This window comes from Pecten maximus, chromosome 3, assembly GCF_902652985.1.
Source record: "Pecten maximus chromosome 3, xPecMax1.1, whole genome shotgun sequence".
NCBI classification, from domain to species: Eukaryota; Metazoa; Mollusca; class Bivalvia; order Pectinida; family Pectinidae; genus Pecten; species Pecten maximus.
Window position 1 is genome coordinate 38,412,676 of NC_047017.1, and position 21,783 is coordinate 38,434,458.

At 36.1% G+C, this 21,783-nt stretch overlaps 2 protein-coding genes across 2 annotated transcripts; one reads left to right on the forward strand and one right to left on the reverse strand.

Annotated features, from left to right (window-relative positions):
- LOC117322851 (histidine-rich glycoprotein-like) lies at window positions 1-3,664 on the reverse strand. The gene is made up of 5 exons (XM_033877792.1): window positions 3,563-3,664; window positions 3,046-3,186; window positions 1,127-1,237; window positions 690-798; window positions 1-72 (listed from the first exon to the last, which is right to left on the reverse strand). Coding segments are annotated over exons 1-5 (408 nt in total). The 5' UTR covers window positions 3,609-3,664; the 3' UTR covers window positions 1-71.
- Window positions 3,665-7,094: 3,430 nt separating this feature from the next.
- On the forward strand, window positions 7,095-18,118 carry LOC117324120 (spermatogenesis-associated protein 5-like protein 1). The gene is given in 9 exon segments (XM_033879785.1): window positions 7,095-8,497; window positions 8,499-8,622; window positions 9,150-9,347; window positions 9,727-9,882; window positions 10,153-10,362; window positions 10,782-11,015; window positions 11,744-11,884; window positions 14,794-14,916; window positions 17,258-18,118. Coding segments are annotated over 9 exon segments (2,325 nt in total). The 5' UTR covers window positions 7,095-7,517; the 3' UTR covers window positions 17,417-18,118.
- The last annotated feature ends 3,665 nt before the right edge of the window (window positions 18,119-21,783 follow it).

A 21,783-nucleotide genomic window follows, 5' to 3' on the forward strand; every position in this document is an offset into this window, starting at 1 on the left:
CTTTGTGGAAATAATTTATTTAAGAGCATACACCATCAAGACTTGAAATTATTTTTCAGCTTCGGGTTAAACCTGTGGAGAGACAAATAATATTTCAGTATTCATACTAGTGTACCAGAACTGATATCACCACAGCAAGTATTAATTGTCACAAAAAAGACAATTATCATCTTTATAAGGTGAAAGAGGATCACAATATTTGCATTTGAATTTAATTTATTGAGGTGATAATGTAACATCAATATTAAGCACATTTGTATATACAAATTGGTCAACTGTCAGTGGCATAAATACGATGAAATTGCAAGAATAGCGTCATAGAGGATGTCGTACATAATCAATCAATATAAAATAAAAAACCAAAGCTAGTTATCAATTTCTAACCGGCCACAAAGGTCATCAGAACCAAAAAATGGTGAATACAAATTATGAGTAGGATGGGCAAAACATGAAACACCAAACTAACAAAACAACACATGTAACAATGAAAATGTATATTGATACACTCACGTTTAGATTTAAATGAAAAAGTGGCTGTATTTACCCAAATGCCGTAATGCAGACACCTTATAGACAGTTCAATATTTTAAATATATTAACAGTTTTGAAATAAATTTATAGGCTTGCTATGTTGTAGCGTTTGCTTCCATGTAGAGACTCGCAATTGATATGGTTTCGAAAGTACTTACTACATGCAAATACAGCCATGACTCGAATCACAATGCATTGTTTGGTGATGGGGACAGGAACCATGGCATCCGTTGGTGACACAGGCATGATGGTGTTCCGCTCTTATGGCTGCACATTATACGTAAAACAGTCTAACATGCATTTAGACAGTTTTCATCCGTAACAAAGACACGTTTCATATATAACTCATTAAACAATCATAATTGATCGAGTCGTCTGAGATAGTATGAGGGTGATTTGCCCTCACCGCGCAGCTTTATTGTCAGTACACACATACAGAGTAATCAGTTTTAAATTGGAACGTGAATTCAGAGGACAAATTTGATACAAAGATAATCAATTAAACACTAAAGGATTCAAGAATACACTTCAGGTTTTATTGAACACGCTTGCTGCAATATCTCGCTTGGTAGAAATTTATTCATTAGGTACTCACCTTGACATTGGCAACCATGATGAGCATCGCACCGAGGTGTTTCATGATGAGGACAGTGGGTGGTGGAACAACCTTCGGTTACACACGAATGATGGTGTTCTGCCCTTTTCCCTATACATGATACGTGAACGCAGAATACCAAGTATTAAGATTTTTTACAAACAACATAGTTCAGCTTAACATTTTGTACTGATGACGTCACTTAATATCAGATATATCTTAGATCCTATGCGTTTCAACTTTCTTCTCCTTATTGTCCTGCGTTTGCATTACCATTACAGTAATTGGTTTAGTTTTTGTATTTTTTAACGTCCTATGAACAGCTATGGTAATTTAAGGACGACCTCCCCTGTGTGCGAAATGTGCATGCATGCATGTTTTGGGAGGATGTTGTATGTTCGTATTGAGATTCATGTATGCCCAGAAACCCAGCAAAATATAACATTATTTTCCAGAAATGATTATGTAGAAAAAATGAGTATTTGCAGTATAGAGATATTCTCCAAAACATTCTATTATAACCAGCAAATTCGTTGAATGTATACCCCCGCTTTCCTGCCATATTGCAGGTAAACATTTCTGAGGTAAGTATTAAACATGTCATAACTCAACAGAATGGTGAATTCTATTGAGCCATTATGTATTGCTTGAAAAACGAAGAAAAAAAGCCGTATGCAGAAGTTAGATGTTTTATTGAACGTGTATTACGGAATGAAGTAAACTGAATTTGCAAGACTTATACCAGATGATCCTACAGTTAATCAATTGGTATATACTGAAATTATAAGCAATAGGGACCGGGTAAGGAGTTAAGGTTTACATTTTGTGATGTAAGTGAAGCTTCAGGGAAAGAATAAATAAATAAAACTTAACAGTAATTCATTTTCAATGTTATTATCGTATTTGACGAGGTAATAATGATTGGTTTCAGCCGAATGAAAATTCAAGCCAATTAATTATGCATCAAATACTATTCCAGAAGCAAAAGCGGTGATCTAAAATTGCTAGCTACGCATGCATATATTCAGATGTAATCACGTGTGTTATTTAATTAAAATGAGGTCGGGTGGAGTTTCATTCGACCGATAATAATAATCTTCCTATTTTTAACGGACGCAATTCACATTTTTCGCGTCATATCCCCGGTTAAATGAAGTTTCACCTGTCTTGCATTACGCATAACAATGACAATGTAGTAATATCAATTAAGACGGGCGAAATTTTTGTGAAGAAACAACGAAGTTTATATGTGTTTTGAAATTATTGTATTGATGGAAATTCACTTATCTGGTTCCAAACTTATCACACAGACAGAACGCTAAGTGTCAGTACCCAGAGTTATCTTTCTCGATTAAAGATGTTTAATGCAAGGATACTTCGAGGCTTTATTATTGGTCCACTTCTCTTTCTGGTTTTTATTAATGAAAGTGTTAAAACTGGTCTCATACATTTATGTAATAATAGGCTTTTTGCAGAGAAACTCTAGCTACCAAAAGACAGAAAAAAAATTATAATGTATACAAAATATACATTAATGTATGGACATTTACCACAACATTTACAAGACGAATTGTTTCCTGATGATTACCATTATACTCTCCGACAAACTGGACTCTTTAACCACCAATATGCAGAACTAATAACTACTTTTGACAGTTTCTTTCCTTGATGTTCCGTACGGCTATAATAATTGATAATCTACAATTGCATTTATTTTTTACAAAAAGGGTTAAACGTCCTGAAGATCACTGATATTGAATCCGCTAAAACTGTCAAAAGTAGAGCTGATAGAAGGGAAAACATTATGCTTTCCAGACTGAAGTGATTTTACTTTTGATGTACATCATGACCAAACTGAGAGTCAAGTATTAACTTGTTCACATGAATTGGAAACATCATCTAGTATTATAGGTACTTACGGAGACATATGCATCCATGATGTTCATCACAATGTTCCGGCGTTCCGTCAGGACAGGTTCCGCAGTCGGCACATTGATTATGATGATGATGATTATTGTCATTCGAGTTGTCAGTATGATGATGTTGCCTCCTCTCCGCGGCTGATTGGTCGTGACAGAAGCAAAAAGTTCGTAATAGGTCGTTTTGCAAACAAGGCATGGAATGAATTTGGTTAAACACTCACTGAGCACATCGTCTGTTGATTACTATACAAGGATCATTCGCACAAACGTACAAAGCATATCTTCCTAAGAAATTGACGATTAGAATATACATTTAATTGTGGTTTTGGTACACGTAACAAAAACAGTAAATACCGACATTTACCGTAAAAGAGGGTAATAAATGAAAATAGATAAAGCAAAAATATTCATGATCATGCTTGTTAATACCGAAGGACCAGGACTGTTGATCATAATGAGGATATTCGAATAATGACGTAGATAAAACTGCCGAATTGGCACAGTTTATACATACCAAGCACAACACAGGCCAGTAGACAGACGAGAAAAACAGTCTTCATAGTTGATTTGGTTTTCAATACACCGCTATTTAATGTGATAAATGATTGGTTGGATCTATTCATTTTATAGACAGAGCCTTGTCGACTCGTGATTGTCTATAGATAAGATTGTGTCAAAACCATGATCACGTAGCACGACAGTTTATTTATAATAAAGAAATGTGTGAATTATCAAGGACACATACCGATAAAATTTGTATGAATTCCTGACTTTCCCCCAACTATCAAGGTCAGTATCAGTCTCGGATAATTTTGCTTTGTTTTAGGTTTTAACGTCCTATAGCAACAGGCAGGGGCATATGAGGAAAACGCACAGAAAGAAAGAGCAGTCAAATCACAGGTGCTTGCATATAAATTGTTGTTTTAAAAAAATACATGTCTGTTTTTGGTCATGACTTTATTTTATCGACTCCATATTATGTTGACTTTTATTTATTTATCTATTTATTTTGCAAACTTATAAACCCTCTTCGTCATTACCGTCGCTTTCCGTTACGCAAGCGTCAGCTAGATTATCGCTCACCACGACGTTGATAGACACGTTGTCGTCCATTTGATATATAGAGAGTGACTCGTCAGTGTACAACACGCGTCGCAAGAAAACACATTATTATTTATTTTATATTTTTTGACAGTTACCTGAAGATCAATTTTGGCGATTTTAAAGTGCAATGTTCAGAAATGTGCGAAAGTCTATTAGTGTCAATTACATGAAATAAAGTTAATTGATCAATGTTATAACGCGAAAAAACACGAAATTACGGAAATAATGTCCCTCATTTGCGTAATAAAGCAGAAAAATGCGTAATAACGCGAAAAATCACGAAATAACGCGAATCAAAACACGTGACAACATAAATCGAAACACGTAATAACGCAAATCGAAACACTTAGAAAGAAAGAGATTTCTCCATTAACCATATTTAAAACGTTTGTCATTTGTTTGATACAATTCCCATTGCCACCTAGAATATTTCAAAACGATCTGATTGATTTATGATGATCAACGAGTCTTTTTTCTTTTTTTTTTCTTTTGAATTAATTTTGGACTCTCGGATGAGTTACATTCAGAAACTAACTTAATAGTGCTTTAGTTGTTGAGGTTTTGATATATCAAATATGAACTTTTTCTATTATGAATTACATTAAGGGTTACTCGCACATATTAGAAGTTCGTTGTATGATTTTTCATGAACATCTAAATATATTCTTCTGGAAATGCTAATAGCAACTCTTTCTGAAAGATAATATTGATAATATTTCTATTTTGCTAAATCCCAATCGGAAGTACACATTTATGTTTCGGTCAATCTCATCCACCGACATAATGTGTAAATGTATCGTATGCATTAGTAGCTTATATAGGCTTCAAATACGTAATAACGTGGTTTTTTGTTGTTGTTGTTGTTGTTGTTGTTTTTTTTTTTTTTTTTGCGTTATTACGTGTTTATATTGACACTTATAGGCTTTTGTAGAAATGCACGCCTAGATTATGAAGATACATTTGTATAACATTTCTTTTTCAATTTGCTTTTAATCATGACAGAGAAGGAATTCTTTAATTTCGTTCATAAGTTTTATATAACGATGTCTTTTGAACAGGCAAACAGGTCTAAGATCAGCTTTGCTTAACAGTTGATTGATAATGCCCGCAATAAATGGCAATTATATTGCCATAGCTGTTCACTTATCTTGCCTAGAGATCATCCTCGCCACAACTTGATATAAGAGTGTATCAGATATTCTGAATTGCTTTTTACAAGTAGAAACGAACTGGGTTTGGAGGAGTAGTCCTGGCAAGACATAATTCTCACTTATAGTGGTATTAAGGGCCATCACGCCAGTAAAAAACTTGTTGGAACTTAATGACTCTCGGGGAGACACAATAACATGTCATGAATAACATATGTGCAAAGCTTCGTTGAATTAATTGAAAAAAGGGTAGTTGTTCCTTCAGTTAATAACAATTTACATCAACACTACACCATTATACTTTAAAATGCTCAAATTTCTATTATATAACAGTTATGTAGCTTTATGATTTGTATTCACAGATTTTTCAGGGCCGGTGGTCCATCTATCATCTTCCTGGATGAGATTGACTCAATTATTGGCAAGAGGTCAGACTCATGTAGTCAGCGTAGTGTCCAGCAGCGAGAAAGTTAAAAGTGTATTACAAATCTAATTTACATCCCTGACCGTACCGGCACAACGAGTATCTTATTCAATGTTATAAACTAATTATATAACTTGGGTAGTAGAAATGTTTACAGTACTGCCACTATAATTACTGTAGTTCTAAGATACATACATATCGTAGTGGATATGATTGAATATCAGTAATGATATACAGAACAGACTACAGTAAGTATGAATTGGTTTGGAGTCATGTTTTCCGTAGCGTATATTACGGTGGATATTAATATTGCATGTTATTATAAATCATTTGTGCCTGTTATACCAGTCCGGCACAATAAGTAATTATCCAAAGTTAGTATTTAACTCAAGTTACAATTTTTTATCAAAATATAAATAATTAAAGATTCCTTGACTTTCGACAATTTCATGTCTTCGGTATTTTCGGTACTTTGATCATTATGTATCTTTTACAATCATATCTAACAACAACGGTTTAATTCGAACGCGTCGGGTATAGTTGGGGACTTCCTGTATAGACAGGGGCGAGTACAGTCGCGGGTGCTCGCTGACGGGCACCGTTGATTGCATTTGTGATACGGGTCAGTTTTATTTCTTTTTTTAGAGAGATTAATCTGATAGCGAATATAAGGATAGCTTTTTAACATGTACTGTAGTAATGTTAATAGCATATGTCGATGTCGATGTGTGCATCGATCCTCCAACACAGCGATGAACTGAGCAAGGGAGGTAACTGGCGATATAAATAAAAATATCACAATAATGATTTTTATAATTTTTTTTTTTTTTGATAAAATTAAAGAAAACAGTTATCCCACTATTCCGTCAACCACTCCTGACCAACTGTTAGGTACAGAAAAAAATGTTGACAGTGATGTTCATTTTTTCAAGTTTATTATTGAAAGGTAAATCGTAAAAGCTTAGGTCGCGTTCTGGTTTCAAAACGTGCCACTTACAAGTGCTGCTCTAAATTACTTGTTCTAAACATTGTTATGTGATTTAAACATACTGGTGAATACACATTTCTTCAAGTAATAGTTTGAGTTAGAATAATTCATTTGCGTGACATGAAGAATGAAAATGTCAGCTAATTTGAAAACATTTTTAACAAATTTTAGCTGAAGCTTTTGCTTCTGTGGTTTTATATACAGTATAGATTCAACATATTTCCCCCAATCGTCATGTCTAAGTTAGCAACATTTCAAAATGTTATCAACTCAATTATGCCTAAAGAATAATAATAATAATAATAAAAAACATAAGCAATTAAGTTTTGACACCTGATGTTTAAATTTACTTTATTTTCTGCACTTAAAAACTCTTGTCCAGGAGACATACATTTATCACGCCTGGTACGCTATGATAATTATTTTTTTCTCGATGGATTTTTAAGGAATTGTTATGCTGCTGCATCTGAATGAAAGACATTCCAGTAAAACTACATTCTGTTTCTAATATCTTATTGATCACTATTTTAATGTAAACTATTGACAGTATAATTACTACCATGTTATAGACTTACACCCATAGTCCATTAGTTCTGTTAGATAATTATAGATTTTGCCTTGATCAAGTTGTTTTGATAACAAGCTTTAAATCCTTTAGCATATTCCTGCAGTTTTGTTGGGCTTGATTGATAGATTCTACATGCTTTTACTTTATGACGTTCTGTTCAATGCCATGATCAACACAGACTTACCTTCTGCTTTAATATACTTTGAATTTAGGAAGTTGACGAGTTAGAAATTTACCATGACGGTGACAACACATGATGCTGTAGTGATCAGGTGTGATGCCCCACCAACAGGATCTCCACCAAGCTGTAGATTAAGTCTACCACTGATGAAGGAGCTTGGAGCAAACTTAGTGTCCTTTATCCAGGTCACAGACCAAGTCCAACAGGTTATCTGTCGAGTAAGGGTGGCCCAAAGTTTGCATAGTAATTATCTCGAGTATTCTCCAACTGTGTTTTGTCAGTGTCCAGAAACAAAAGAAATATCAAATGAGAAGAAAGAGGTGATGTCCCGAGTGAAATGTAAGGATTGCCTGTCCTCAGTGGAAAACCTGGATAATGAAAATCCATTAGCATCATCTGATCAGAATTGTGTCCATTTAGACCTGTTAAATACAACCAAAGCAGATTCAGTAGAAGTTTGCATTGTGACTAGTATAGAACATATGAAAGAAATGAAAAATAAACCGAAAACCAATTCTAAACATATAGAAACAATATGTAGTAATCTTTTGCGTAATTTTTGTGTTAAGAAAAAGTTTATAGTAGATTTTGAAAATTCCTTCCATTCAAAGCTATACAATATATCGCATCTTATAATCAACCAATGTGAAGGAGGGGAACGTAAGGGTTGTACTGATGCCTTCGTTATTGGTGCACAAACAATAGTCCGTGTGAATGGCATACAGAGTACTGAACGATTCACAAGTCAGTTTTCATTTACCGCAAATCCCTTGGGAGGCCTTGATGAAATTGCTCAGGAGCTTATAGAAACAATTACGATTCCGATAACTTTAACTAGGTGTTTGGGTAATGTTGCACGGGGATTATTACTTCGAGGACCTCCTGGCAGTAGCAAAACTTCACTAGTCAAATATGTGGCATGTCAGACTGACGCCCATCTTGTCACCATTAATGGTCCAGAAGTATTTGGGTCCCGTCCAGGTGAGACTGGGGATATTCTACAAAGGATATTTGCAAGAGCAGCAATGTTTTCTGACTGGCATGTTGATGACTGTCTTAGATAGCTTTCATGAAACTGATTCGCTGGTGGTAATTGGAGCAACTAACAGGCCGTCATCTCTGGACCCAGCCTTGCGGCGACCCGGGCGACTAGATAAGGAGGTATTTAATTTGAACATTAGAATAAGATATGTATGGCATTATGTCATGTCTTACAAGTGCTAGTTTTTATTGTAAACTTGTTTACTTGTAAACATAGAGTCCTTTTCAGTGATTTGAAAACTTGTTTCTTCATGCATTTAGTCAAATTAGAAATATTATTCGATGAGCTAATATATTCCCTGTATATTTTACAGTGGGAAATTTGTCTTAGAAGGATGAGAACCATGACCTAGCAAGATTATCAAATATTAAATCCTCCAGATACACATAAACTCTTGTGAAAGGGAGACAACTGTGTCACTGGTGTGTAACATTCAGAGTAAAGTGAGTTGTTTACATGATATATTGCTTTGCTGATCATGACCTGTCTATTCACAGAGACACATACCATTGTATCTAATCCAGTAAAAGATAATACCTGAAATGTAACTGCTTAAGGGATTAAAAAAGATCAGTTATCTTACTTTGATAGATTGTTTTATTTTTGCAGTGTTATTTTTGCAGTATTTATAATTTCTTTGATGCAGATCATGATGAATGTACCATCCTATCAACAACGACTCTCTATCCTGAAGATTCATATTGGCAAGCTTTCTGTGGAATGTGACATTGATTTTGAAAAGCTGGCTCGTATGACTAATGGCTACGTTGGAGCAGACCTGGCATCGCTGTGTCATGAGGCAGTGTACAGTGATATGTCTGAGGTCAGACATGGAGTAGACAGGGTACGTCAATACCTCAAATATATGTTTAATGTTACAGTTGATGTCGCAAGAGTCATATTATAGAAGTTAGCATGGAATTTTCAGTAAGGAAATGAAATAATTTGACAAAAATTGAAAAAATAAAAATCATGTGATATTAATACTTGGTAACGCTTGTACTGCCATCATTCATATTTTGACCTGTAAAATTTGATGGTTGGATGTTTTTGAGATGTGAAAAGTGGAACAAAGCCGCATACATTTAATCAATTTGAAATAATGGAAAATCACAGGATTATTTAAGGTACAGCTATTTATGATATTTTTTACAACCTAACTTAAATACACTATACCAATGTTATGACATAGTGATGATCAGACGCTGTTTAAACCATTACAGGAGGAAAGAAGTTCCGTCCAAATGAAACATTTCCTGTATGCTGCTAAGTCCATAACTCCCTCCACCCAGAAAGGCCCCGAAGGACTGATAGATGCCCCACCTGTACTCTGGGATGATATAGGGGGTCTAGAGGCCACCAAGAGTCAGATCAGACAGGTATGATACTCGCCATAGTATACACCTCTGTGATGACAACTTAATTTTATCCACTAAAATTGTTAATACGACACTAGCTCAAAAAGTTACAGCATTACTGTCATAATGGATACACACATTTTGAAATGATTATCACAGGATATACATTATGACATCAATAGCAAGTTAGTTAACTATTGTCTTCATTTCAATTTGAAACTTCTCATGATTAAAATTTTAAGAAATCATTTTTTTCTTTTGTTTGATTTTTCTTTCTTCATTTCTACCAAGGCGATTGAGTGGCCAATCCAGCACCCTGAAGCCTTCAGTAGAATGGGTCTGCCCTGTCCCAAAGGGGTTCTGCTCTATGGACCCCCTGGGTGCTGTAAAACAACCATTGTAAGGGCTGCAGCGACATCTTCAGGGGCCACATTCCTGTCTCTCAGTGGGGCACAGCTGTACTCTCCTTATGTAGGAGACTCGGAGAGGAAAGTCACTGAGGTCAGAGGACAAAGTTTTGTTAATCCTGTTCACCAAAGTTTTAAATGTTTCATGTAGAAAAACTTTAAAAATCTAGGAAGTTCATGTACTAAGACTGATTCAGTGATGTTAGATCACACACTTTACTCCACAGTTTGTATGTGCAGTATGGTGCAGTATTTTTCATTTGATAGCTACCCCAGTATTTTAATCTGTAATATTTATTGTTCAACCAACCATACCAAAATAAATGAGTAGTATTTACTCCACGAGTGTATCTGTGGCTTGTTGGTGTCCCTTGTTTCAGTTGTTGAATTGTTCCCTTCACTAAATCAAAATTTAAATCAACACTACAACATTACACTTTAAAATGTTTAAATTTCTATTATCGAACACTTACCCGGTATGTAGTGAAGTAGCTTTATGGTTTGTGTTCACAGATTTTCCAAAGAGCACGGGCCGGTGCTCCATCCATCCTCTTCCTGGATGAGATTGACTCTATAATTGGAAAGAGGTCAGACTCATCAAGTCAGCGTAGTGTCCAGGAGCGAGTTTTATCCACTCTCCTTAATGAGCTGGATGGTATTGGGGTCAGAATGGATGACCAAGTAGTAGGGACCAAAATCCTGGAGGGAGATGTGTGTCCAGATAGCAGCAGTGAAGGTAGCCAGAAGGTGGGTGTAGTAACTTTTAATTCCATGTGAGCATTAAATATCCTTATTAGTCCCCTACCTATGAAAACTGGGGGACTATAGGTCTCCTCCCCGCCTATCCCTCGGTCCATATGTGTCAGTACATCGTACTACATCCATTCAATGCACTTTTCTCAGCCATGCTTCAAGGTATGTTGGCGAAAAATTTGTATGTAACTTCAGTATGAGTAGCTACACATCAAGTTTGAGTTTCAGGGTTGATTGTGTCAAGGTAAAGGTCACTGTAACTATTTTTAGCAGGGGCTCGTAGGGGACGTGTATTGCTTTAGCAATTCCCAGCATGCTTATTTAAAAATTCTTAAATTTGTGATTAAAAGAATGACATTTTGATATTGATTATCAATGAAATTAATTCTTCCAGAGGATTAAGCTTTCTGAATGTTTCTCCTAAATTTACTGGAACATTAATCTCATGTAAATATACCTCTAGAAAAGAATAAAAACTGTTGAATGTAAATGGTATAGGTACCTAAGCATACAGTGAATATTACTCCAAAACCACAACAATGTTTCTACAGAACCACAAAAACATCGGTACAGAACCACAAAAATATCGGTACAGATCCACTAAAACATCGGTACAGAACCACAGTAATACTACTATTGAAACACAGAACCATTTACTAACTAATAACACCTTGTCAAAAGCTGTTGCTGTAATAATTTGTCCTGTTGAATTTGTTTTACAGGTGAAATGTGTTGGGGATGTCCCAGACAAGAGAAATGTGGTAGTTGTGGCTGCCACCAACCGCCGTGACCTTCTAGATGAAGCTCTGGTCAGGCCAGGCCGCATGGATAGGATCCTTTATGTACCCCCACCTGACACAAAGGTTGATGGATTTATAAGAAAGTCTTGTTTATAGATTGCGTCATATGCCAATGTTCACGAAACACTTAAATCAAAACATCTTTGAAAGTACCCCTGTATCTCCATTGTTTCCATGCATGTTTTTTAACCTATCTCATGTCCCTGTGTTTGTTGATTATCTCATGTCCCTGTGTCTGTTGATTATCTCCTGTCCCTGTGTCTGTTGATTATCTCATGTCCCTGTGCCTGTTGATTATCTCATGTCCTTGTGTCTGTTGATTATATCCTGTCCCTGTGTATGTTGATTAACTCCTGTCCCTGTGTCTGTTGATTATCTCCTGTCCCTGTGTCTATTGATTATCTCCTGTCCCTACGTCTGTTGATTATCTCCTGTCCCTGTGTCTGTTGATTATCTCCTGTCCCTGTGTCTGTTGATTATCTCCTGTCCCTGTGTCTGTTAATTATCTCCTGTCCCTGTGTCTGTTGATTATCTCCTGTCCCTGTGTCTGTTGATTATATCCTGTCCCTGTGTCTGTTGATTATCTCCTGTCCCTGTGTCTATTGATTATCTCCTGTCCCTGTGTCTGTTGATTATCTCATGTCCCTGTGTCTGTTGATTATATCCTGTCCCTGTGTCTGTTGATTATCTCATGTCCCTATGTCTGTTGATTATATCCTGTCCCTGTGCCTGTTGATTATATCCTGTCCCTGTGTCTGTTGATTATCTCATGTCCCTGTGTCTGTTAATTATCTCCTGTCCCTGTGTCTGTTAATTATCTCCTGTCACTGTGTCTGTTGATTATCTCATGTCCCTGTGTCTGTTGATTATCACCTGTCCTTGGCCTGTTGATTATCTCTGTCTATTGATTATCTCCTTTCCCTGTGCCTGTTGATTATTTCCTGTCCCTGTGTCTGTTAATTATCTCCTGTCCTTGTGCCTGTTGATTATCTCCTGTCCTTGTGCCTGTTGATTATCTCCTGTCCCTGCATCTGTTGATTATCTCCTGTCCTTGTGCCTGTTGATTATCTCCTGTCCCTGTGCCTGTTGATCATTTCCTGTCCCTGTGTCTGTTGATTATCTCCTGTCCCTGTGTCTGTTAATTATCTCCTGTCCCTGTGTCTGTTGATTATCTCCTGTCCCTGTGTCTGTTGATTATATCCTGTCCCTGTGTCTGTTGATTATCTCCTGTCCCTGTGTCTATTGATTATCTCCTGTCCCTGTGTCTGTTGATTATCTCATGTCCCTGTGTCTGTTGATTATATCCTGTCCCTGTGTCTGTTGATTATCTCATGTCCCTATGTCTGTTGATTATATCCTGTCCCTGTGCCTGTTGATTATATCCTGTCCCTGTGTCTGTTGATTATCTCATGTCCCTGTGTCTGTTAATTATCTCCTGTCCCTGTGTCTGTTAATTATCTCCTGTCACTGTGTCTGTTGATTATCTCATGTCCCTGTGTCTGTTGATTATCACCTGTCCTTGGCCTGTTGATTATCTCTGTCTATTGATTATCTCCTGTCCCTGTGCCTGTTGATTATTTCCTGTCCCTGTGTCTGTTAATTATCTCCTGTCCTTGTGCCTGTTGATTATCTCCTGTCCTTGTGCCTGTTGATTATCTCCTGTCCCTGCATCTGTTGATTATCTCCTGTCCTTGTGCCTGTTGATTATCTCCTGTCCCTGTGCCTGTTGATCATTTCCTGTCCCTGTGTCTGTTAATTATCTCCTGTCCCTGTGTCTGTTAATTATCTCCTGTCCTTGTGCCTGTTGATTATCTCCTGTCCCTGTGTCTATTGCTTATATCTTGTCCCTGTGTCTGTTAATTATCTCCTGTCCTTGTGCCTGTTGATTATCTCCTGTCCCTGTGCCTGTTGATTATATGCTGTCCCTGTGTTTGTTGATTATCTCCTGTCCCTGTGTCTGTTGCTTATATCCTGTCCCTGTGTCTATTGATTATCTCCTGTCCCTGTGCCTGTTGATTATATGCTGTCCCTTTGTTTGTTGATTATCTCATGTCCCTGTGCCTGTTGATTATCTCTGTCTGTTGATTATCTCCTGTATCGGTGCCTGTTGATTATCTCCTGTCCCTGTGTCTGTTGATTATCTCATGTCCCTGTGTCTGTTGCCTATCTCCAGTCCCTGTGTCTGTTGATTATATCCTGTCCCTGTGTCTGTTGATTATCTCCTGTCCCTGTGTTTGTTGATTATCTCATGTCCCTGTGCCCGTTGATTATCTCTGTCTGTTGATTATCTCATGTCCCTGTGTTTGTTGATTATATGCTGTCCCTGTGTCTGTTAATTATCTCCTGTCCCTGCATCTGTTGATTATCTCATGTCCCTGTGTCTGTTGCCTATATCCTGTCCCTGTGTCTATTGATTATCTCCTGTCCCTGTGCCTGTTGATTATATGCTGTCCCTGTGTTTGTTGATTATCTCATGTCCCTGTGCCCGTTGATTATCTCTGTCTGTTGATTATCTCATGTCCCTGTGTTTGTTGATTATATGCTGTCCCTGTGTCTGTTAATTATCTCCTGTCCCTGCATCTGTTGATTATCTCCTGTCCCTGTGTCTGTTGATTTCCTACTGTCCCTGTGCCTGTTGATCTCCTAATCCTGTGGGGTTAAATTGATTCCTATTACTTAGTTTTGCTTTGCCTGATTTGATTTTTGATGCGTCAGTTAAGATTTATGGTCACCTGACCAACTTGACCACTTCTAAAATAAAAAAATAAAGGTTGTGTACAAGACACAGGGGCTTGACATGATTCTATAAAAAAATACATATATGTATGGATTATCATTTATAAAATTGTTCCAAGGCCCTGTGCTACATGATATATCTTGAACCCCTTGGCAGATTTATTTTATTGATGAAGGATGAGGGGTATATCTACTTGAATCTCCTCTCATTATGCTTTTATGTTTCTATGTTCAAGGCCCGGAGACAGATCCTCCATATTTACACAAGGCGCATGCCTATAGAGAATGTGGACCTAGACAGCATTGCAATGGTCACTGAGAACTACACTGGGGCTGACCTAGAAAGTCTTTGTAGGGAGGTAAGTCTCTCCACCTATTCAGCATTGGCACAACTAAAGCACTGACAGGTCAGCAAGAGTCCTTTTGTGTGGTTATATATCTCTCTTAATCATCATGAAGCCATTTGCTGAATATATTGCTGACTGTTTGACTGTGACATTTGGACTTTACAAACTATTGCATTGAAGGAAAACATACATTATAGGTGTAGTATGATGTGACTCCCGTTTTCTTCCGCCTCAACATTAAGCTAATTATATATAATGAATATGTAAATTCTGGTGTGTTAGCTTTGATTTGACATATTTAAACCTTGTTGATGATAAACCCTATTTGTGGACGATTGAAGTATAACAGTATTGTGAAGAATATCAATCGTATGTTTTTTAATACAAATAAATCCTGGCCTCCAAGAGTAAAATGTTTCTCATTGGAAAGTATTTTTTAAAGCAGACAGAGTTTCAGTGCCTTTCAAGTGCACTGACTAGTTGTGCATGTGTTTCAGACTGTAAAGTAGTTCCCCATGTAGGAAGAATTTGAACTTGCGATATTTTTCATAAATTAGGCTATACATATGTACATGTGATCTAATGCTAAATAAAAGGATTGTTTTTACCAATGCTTGATCAGTTACTAGGAAGCTTCTTTTTAGGTTAAAAACATATCGTTCATCAATCAAAATAAATCATATAAACACATAATAACCATTGCTGCAGGGTAAATTGCAACTTCAAATAAACGACGACACCAATGCCGATGAAGATCATAGATTAAGTTGTAACAGTTGGACATGTAATATTGGGCCTGATCACGGTAGAATACAAGCCCGTTATGGCTCTACGTATATATCCTTGTAGCCTGAACTCAATTGTCTGAATGACAAACAGGATACTCTGTCAATATTATTGTTCCGATAACTGTATATTCAAAAAACCTATTTCTGTCATTATTTTGATCAATGTGGATATGTGTGAATACAAAATCATGTGAGAATTTACACTTCATTTTCCGGGATGGTCAAAATTTTAATTCAAACTCATACTGCTTCAAGTACAACCTATCACTGCCACCGTAACATGAGTTGGATGAGGATTTCTGTTTTTGTCAGTAATCAACACAATGAACATTCGTCAAGGAAGTGAAGTACTTTTGTCATCTACAGATAGGGTTTAACTGCAGTAAATTCTTCCCCTGCTAACAGCCAGTGTCAGAGACCCACTTTGTTTTTTGGTCCATTAACTCCTTGTTTAATTCTGATCAACTTTGCTTCATCATGTCGCAACAAAATGTTCACCAGTGAAAAGATACCTTTGAGGGGAATTACCTTGAATTTTTTCCTCGGTATGGGTTTTTCGTGAACTGAACATCTTGATAAGATTTCATGTAAATCATCAATAAATACTATAAGTTATCACCTGGGAACTGAATTTTTGGAGAGACAGACAGATGGAAAGACTGACATAGTGATTACTAGAGGGCACTGATATATATGATATGGAGAGCCTAATAAAGACTTATTGATACAAATCTTCTTCATTGTTAGTGAGATTGATTGATTTTACGCAATCTTATTACCAGTAGTTCTTTTAGAAATAAATGGTAGTTTGTTAATAGGCCAGGTGTACTATTGCAGGGCTTTTTCTGGGGCCTTTTTGGGGCCGTTAAAGGGCCCCATTCCCAATGAAATTATTTCATATTTAAGCCAAATTCCCAAAATTTGTAGGTTACTCTTGGAAAAATCTTTCCCAATTCACCAATTTTCTTCCCAAAATGAGACAAAAAGGCCCTTTCCCAAACCAGTGAGAAAAAGCCCTGTATTGAGTTTTATATGAGGATAAGTATGTGTGTTGTAATTAATGTTCATAGGTTATCAGCTATCCACCATGATAGCTTACACATGAAGCTTGTATAAATCAGTTTAGGAGGAAGTTTAGCTCACTACTTCTAGGCATCCAGTTGACCCTTGAATTTTAACAATTTCAGAAGTTAAATCACTATTTTTCACAAGTCTGGAGGATCAAAACATGTCCTGTCAAACCTGAGAGTCAAATCTCATTCTAAGTAATCAGAAACACACTCTCAAAGGTCTACTGGATAACCTGATACTGTATAATTCTAAAGGGGGTATTCGAAGTGTTCAGATTTTAGTGGTAAGGAAGGTATATTTTTCATTGAATTTGTGAAACATTATCTAAGTTTTTCTGTAATCTGTACTTTCATCATGACTGATTTTGGTGATTTTACTTCATCTATCCTCAAAAATAAGCAGTAAAAACAAAACAGAAAACTTGTCAAAATTAACCTTTTTTTAACAGTATTGTATTCAGATTGTTTATTATCCCAATTATTCTTTATTTACAGGCAGCACTGAAAGCTTTAACATCAGATTTATATGCAGACGTGGTAAAAATGGAGCACTTTGAAAGTGCATTAAAACTTGTTAAACCTTCTCTCTCTGGCAACATGGTCCAGGAATCTCAACCTTCAGTGCCATGGAGATTCTGTCCTAAGGAACACTAATATCATGGCGTGTGAGCTTCTTTTATGTTATGTGCATTATGTGACCTTCAAGCAAGGACAAGGATATCAAAGTTACATTTGAAGTTAAACGGTGAGCATGGTGACGGTTAGGATGCCTATAGATGCTCATTCATGATATCAGATGAAAGAGAAATGGTGTATCCTTTCTAACAAGCACTGCCAACAGGAAATATTCAATAGTGTAACTTAAGTCAATCACAGATACGTACATGTATGTATTGATTGTTGCACAAAATATAAAAAACTTGATTTACTTTGGACAAAGAGTGATTAATATCTATGGAATTTTCTGTTAAATAGTTTATATGTCCCTGATTTGAAGCATTTATTGACTAGCTTAACAGTGATATACATTTCAAGGCTTCTTGTGTTTAAGGCATTTCATTTGTATTTGACTGGGTATACCATGTAAAGGCTCCAAAGACTGCCATCCATGTTTCTTTTCACTTTGCAGAAAATGTTTTGAAATTCAGTAAATATCATTAAAATATTGTGTATTGATATTATTGTTTTGTCTGTTAACTCCTTATTGTAATGCTTTTATAGTCTATTTATTGATGAAATGGTTAATGATTATTAACAAAATGCAACAGTTTTGCAATATTGTATCTTTTTAGTTTTGTTAAATTGAGAGGATACTTTCACAGAATAAAATGCCTTTTGAAGGAATGATTTATAGATTGCAATGTTATGATATTTCATACATTTTTGAATATTTTAGGAAATAGGTCTCTCCCTTGAGTGAATCACTTTGACAATATATGTCAGCCTTAAGTGTCCTGTAATTTCTGTTTTTACATACAAACATTCATCAGTATGATTCATGTTTGACAGTACAGCATGTCCCAAACTACACAAGCTGTCATATATCAATTTTAAGGGTTTATGGATATGCATACGAGATACCAATCATATCCAGAAACATAAATGAAAATGTATAAATAATGTCAAGAGTAGGTAGGTAATTTCTCAATGTATATATAATATTTATACTATAGTGTAACCTAGGTTCGCTAAGGGGACTTTTTTTTAGCAAATTTACACTAAAATACATGTAATTATGTCCTTGATCTATTCCAATGCAAAGTTTTGCTACATTGGCATGCATGGGACCCGATCGTATCTCTGACGACGACTAGCTGTCATAAAAAATTACACCATCTTGAGCTACAAATGTACATGTACATGTATATAGCAAGCAGTTTTAAGTGAAAGAAATATTCTGTAAAGACATATTACTTAAATTTTTTCACTAAAGTGAAATACCTTTTTGCCTTAAAGTAAATAAAACTCATCGTAATTCTTAAACACAGTCTGTGCTTCTCTCCACCCCCTTTGTATAATGGAATGAACCCTACCCCTTGACCTGCTTCCAAACTTCGTATCACATTAGTATTTCCACAAACATGCAATGAACAATTTAGATTCTTTTCTGGTGATCATGAAAAGTGTCCCCTACATTTTTGTACCTCCCTTGACATGATTTTAAAACATAATTTACATCAGCAAAAGCTCCTGACAGCTAGAGAGTCTTTCTAATACGTGTAAGAAATCTTGTTCATATATGATAATAATAATAAGCTGGTCGAAAGTTGAAAAATATTACCTTTTCAGATATCGATGTTTCTATTATGTGTTATTTCACTTTGGTGAAAATATACTTTTATTTATATTTTCCATTATGTGTCAAGGGAGATAACTCTTACACGACAATTTTTTTTAACCTGGTAGACGAAATTCGGCTGTCCGGAAAACTCGTCATCCGGACGGTTTGGGCTGGGAACGAAGGTGTTCGGATTATCGAGGGTCCACTGTAATTTACCTTCAGATAAAAAGATTTTTATTTCCACTATGCATTATTACCCTTAAGTTAAAAAAAAATAGGTCACCTGAGACAAATTCTCATCCTACATGTATTCGAATCGATTTTTGTCCGTCGTCGTCCGTCGTCATCCGTCGTCATCCGTTGTTATTGTATCAATAACCTGAATTTTGGCCTGTAGCATACTGGGATGAAGAACTATCAAGATTATTCAAATTAATGACCTTGATCTTCATTCAAGGTCACAGGGGTCAAATATTCTAAAATCTGTAAACAACTGTTCTTCATTCACCATGATGCTTAGAGACCTGATATTGGGCATATGGCATGCTGGGCCGAAGGACTATCAAGATTGTATAAATGAAAGACATTGACCTTCATTCAAGACCACAAGGCTCAGATATAATTAAATCTTTTAAATGTCTTCTACGGGACTAACACACTTAGAAACCTTATATTTGGCCTGTTGCATGCTGGGGTGAACATATTGACTTCAAATTTAAGGACCCAGGAACCGAATCAAATCTGCCAAGTTATATAAACAAAAATCAGGTGACCTACAAGGCCCATTGGCCTCTTGTTATTTTCATTTTGTGCAGTGTCTGCAGTGTCCTTTAAGGTAAAAACAGTTTGATTTCCATTATGTGCAATTTCCCTTTATTACATTAATTTTTATGTTTGACTCACGATTAGTCGGTCATACATTTGCTTGTACTAGTTCATTTTCTGTTCAAGAAACTTCTATTTACTCAATTGCAGCATTTACTTTATGCTTATTATACCCCTGCAACGAAGTTAGGGGGCTTATACTGGAATCAGGTTGTCTGTCCGTCCGTCAGTCTGTCTGTAGACGCATTTTGTCTGGACAACTCCTCCTAAACCGATGGGCCAATTCCGATGAAACTTCACATAAATATTAATGATCATGTGTAGATGTGCATGCCACTTTATTTTTCTCAAAATTATGGTTGCTATAGCAACTGGTCACTATAAACAGGTTTTCCGATAAGAACCATAACTTTAAGTTTGTCCGACAACTCCTCCTAAACTAAATGGCCAATTTCAATGAAACTTCACACAAATATAGAGGACCATGTGTAGATGTGCATGCCACTTTCTTTTCTTTCAAAATTATGGTTGCTATGGCAACTGGTCACAATAAACAGGTTTTCTGATAAGAACCATAACTTTAAGTTTGTCCGGACAACTCCTCCTAAACCGATGGACCGATTTCAATGAAACTTCACACAAATATAGAGGACCATGTGTAGATGTGTATGCCACTTTATTTTTCACAAAATTATGGTTGCTATAACAACTGGTCGCTATAAACAGGTTTTCTGATAAGAACCATAACTTTAAGTTTGTCCGGACAACTCCTCCTAAACTGAAGGGCCGATACTAATGAAACTTCACACAAATATAGAGGACCATGTAATATGTGCATGCCACTTTTTTTTTCCTTTTTTTTTTTAAAACTATGGTTGCTATGGCAACTGGTCACTCTATTACTGGGTTATCTTAGTAAGCATCTAATTAACAGTTCCAATTCACCATTGATTTGTGCAGATTGCGGGGGTATTAGTCAGCCATCCTGGCGACAGTTCTAGTTTCACTTAAGTGAAAAAGATTTTCTCTTAAGATAAATAAAATGTTTTACATTGAAGTGAAATAGAATATGCAAAAAGCAGCCCATTAGCTTTAAGGTAACAAGTATCATGTAGGTGAAATACATTTGAATAATATTTTGCCTTAAGAGGACATGGCGCTAAATGTTAAAACGACTTGCCAAACATGTTACCATACATGTACGACATCGCAGCTATATAACTGTATACTCGGGAAATGCCCGTATTTTTCCAGTCTGTCGTTTATAGGGGTGATCGGGAAGTGTGTAGCATAATGTAAATATCACGTTAATACCCAGTACGGAATCAATCAAGATCCTCAACACCGGAATCAATATGTTAAAACAACAGTTTCAATTTATATGAAAGGGCCTGTTTCCAAAATGGCCCCTTCTCTGATTCAAATTTCCTGTTGGTGGTGCATTGCCCATGCCGTTGTGGTCACAAATCTATAAAGTATAAATATTTAGGTCACTTGGTTTGTTTTTTATGGCTCCTCAAAGTTGTACCTTTCAGAAGCTGTCTAAGTGTTGATAAAATGTGCATGTTATGTAAAATATTAATGAAAATCTATTAAAATGATGGTCACCGTAAAGAATACATTCATGGCATGATTGTGACAAAAACTCATGTTTCCATCGCGCCATTTGGCTGTTTTATGGAAGAAACAATCTCAAAAATGCCATTTTCGATGATAACATTTTAGACACAAAAACTGTGTTTTTTAGAGAATACACTCTTTTATGGGCGTTGGATGCAAACCAATTTTTATCCTATTAAACAGTACGTAATATGCTATTGATGAGAGGAAAAATCATCAACATGTAAGTGGTGGAACATTTTCAAATCTTGGGTTGAATTAGCCTATGGTTGAATTGCCGATTTTCGACTTTCTT

Coding starts and splice junctions, on each gene's coding strand:
- LOC117322851 (XM_033877792.1), bottom strand. CDS start 3,608: ATGAAGACTGTTTTTCTCGTCTGTCTACTGGCCTGTGTTGTGCTTG. Junction 3,187..3,562: donor ACTGGCCTGTGTTGTGCTTG/GTATGTATAAAC, acceptor ACGACCAATCAG/CCGCGGAGAGGAGGCAACAT. Junction 1,238..3,045: donor TCATGGATGCATATGTCTCC/GTAAGTACCTAT, acceptor TATCATGTATAG/GGAAAAGGGCAGAACACCAT.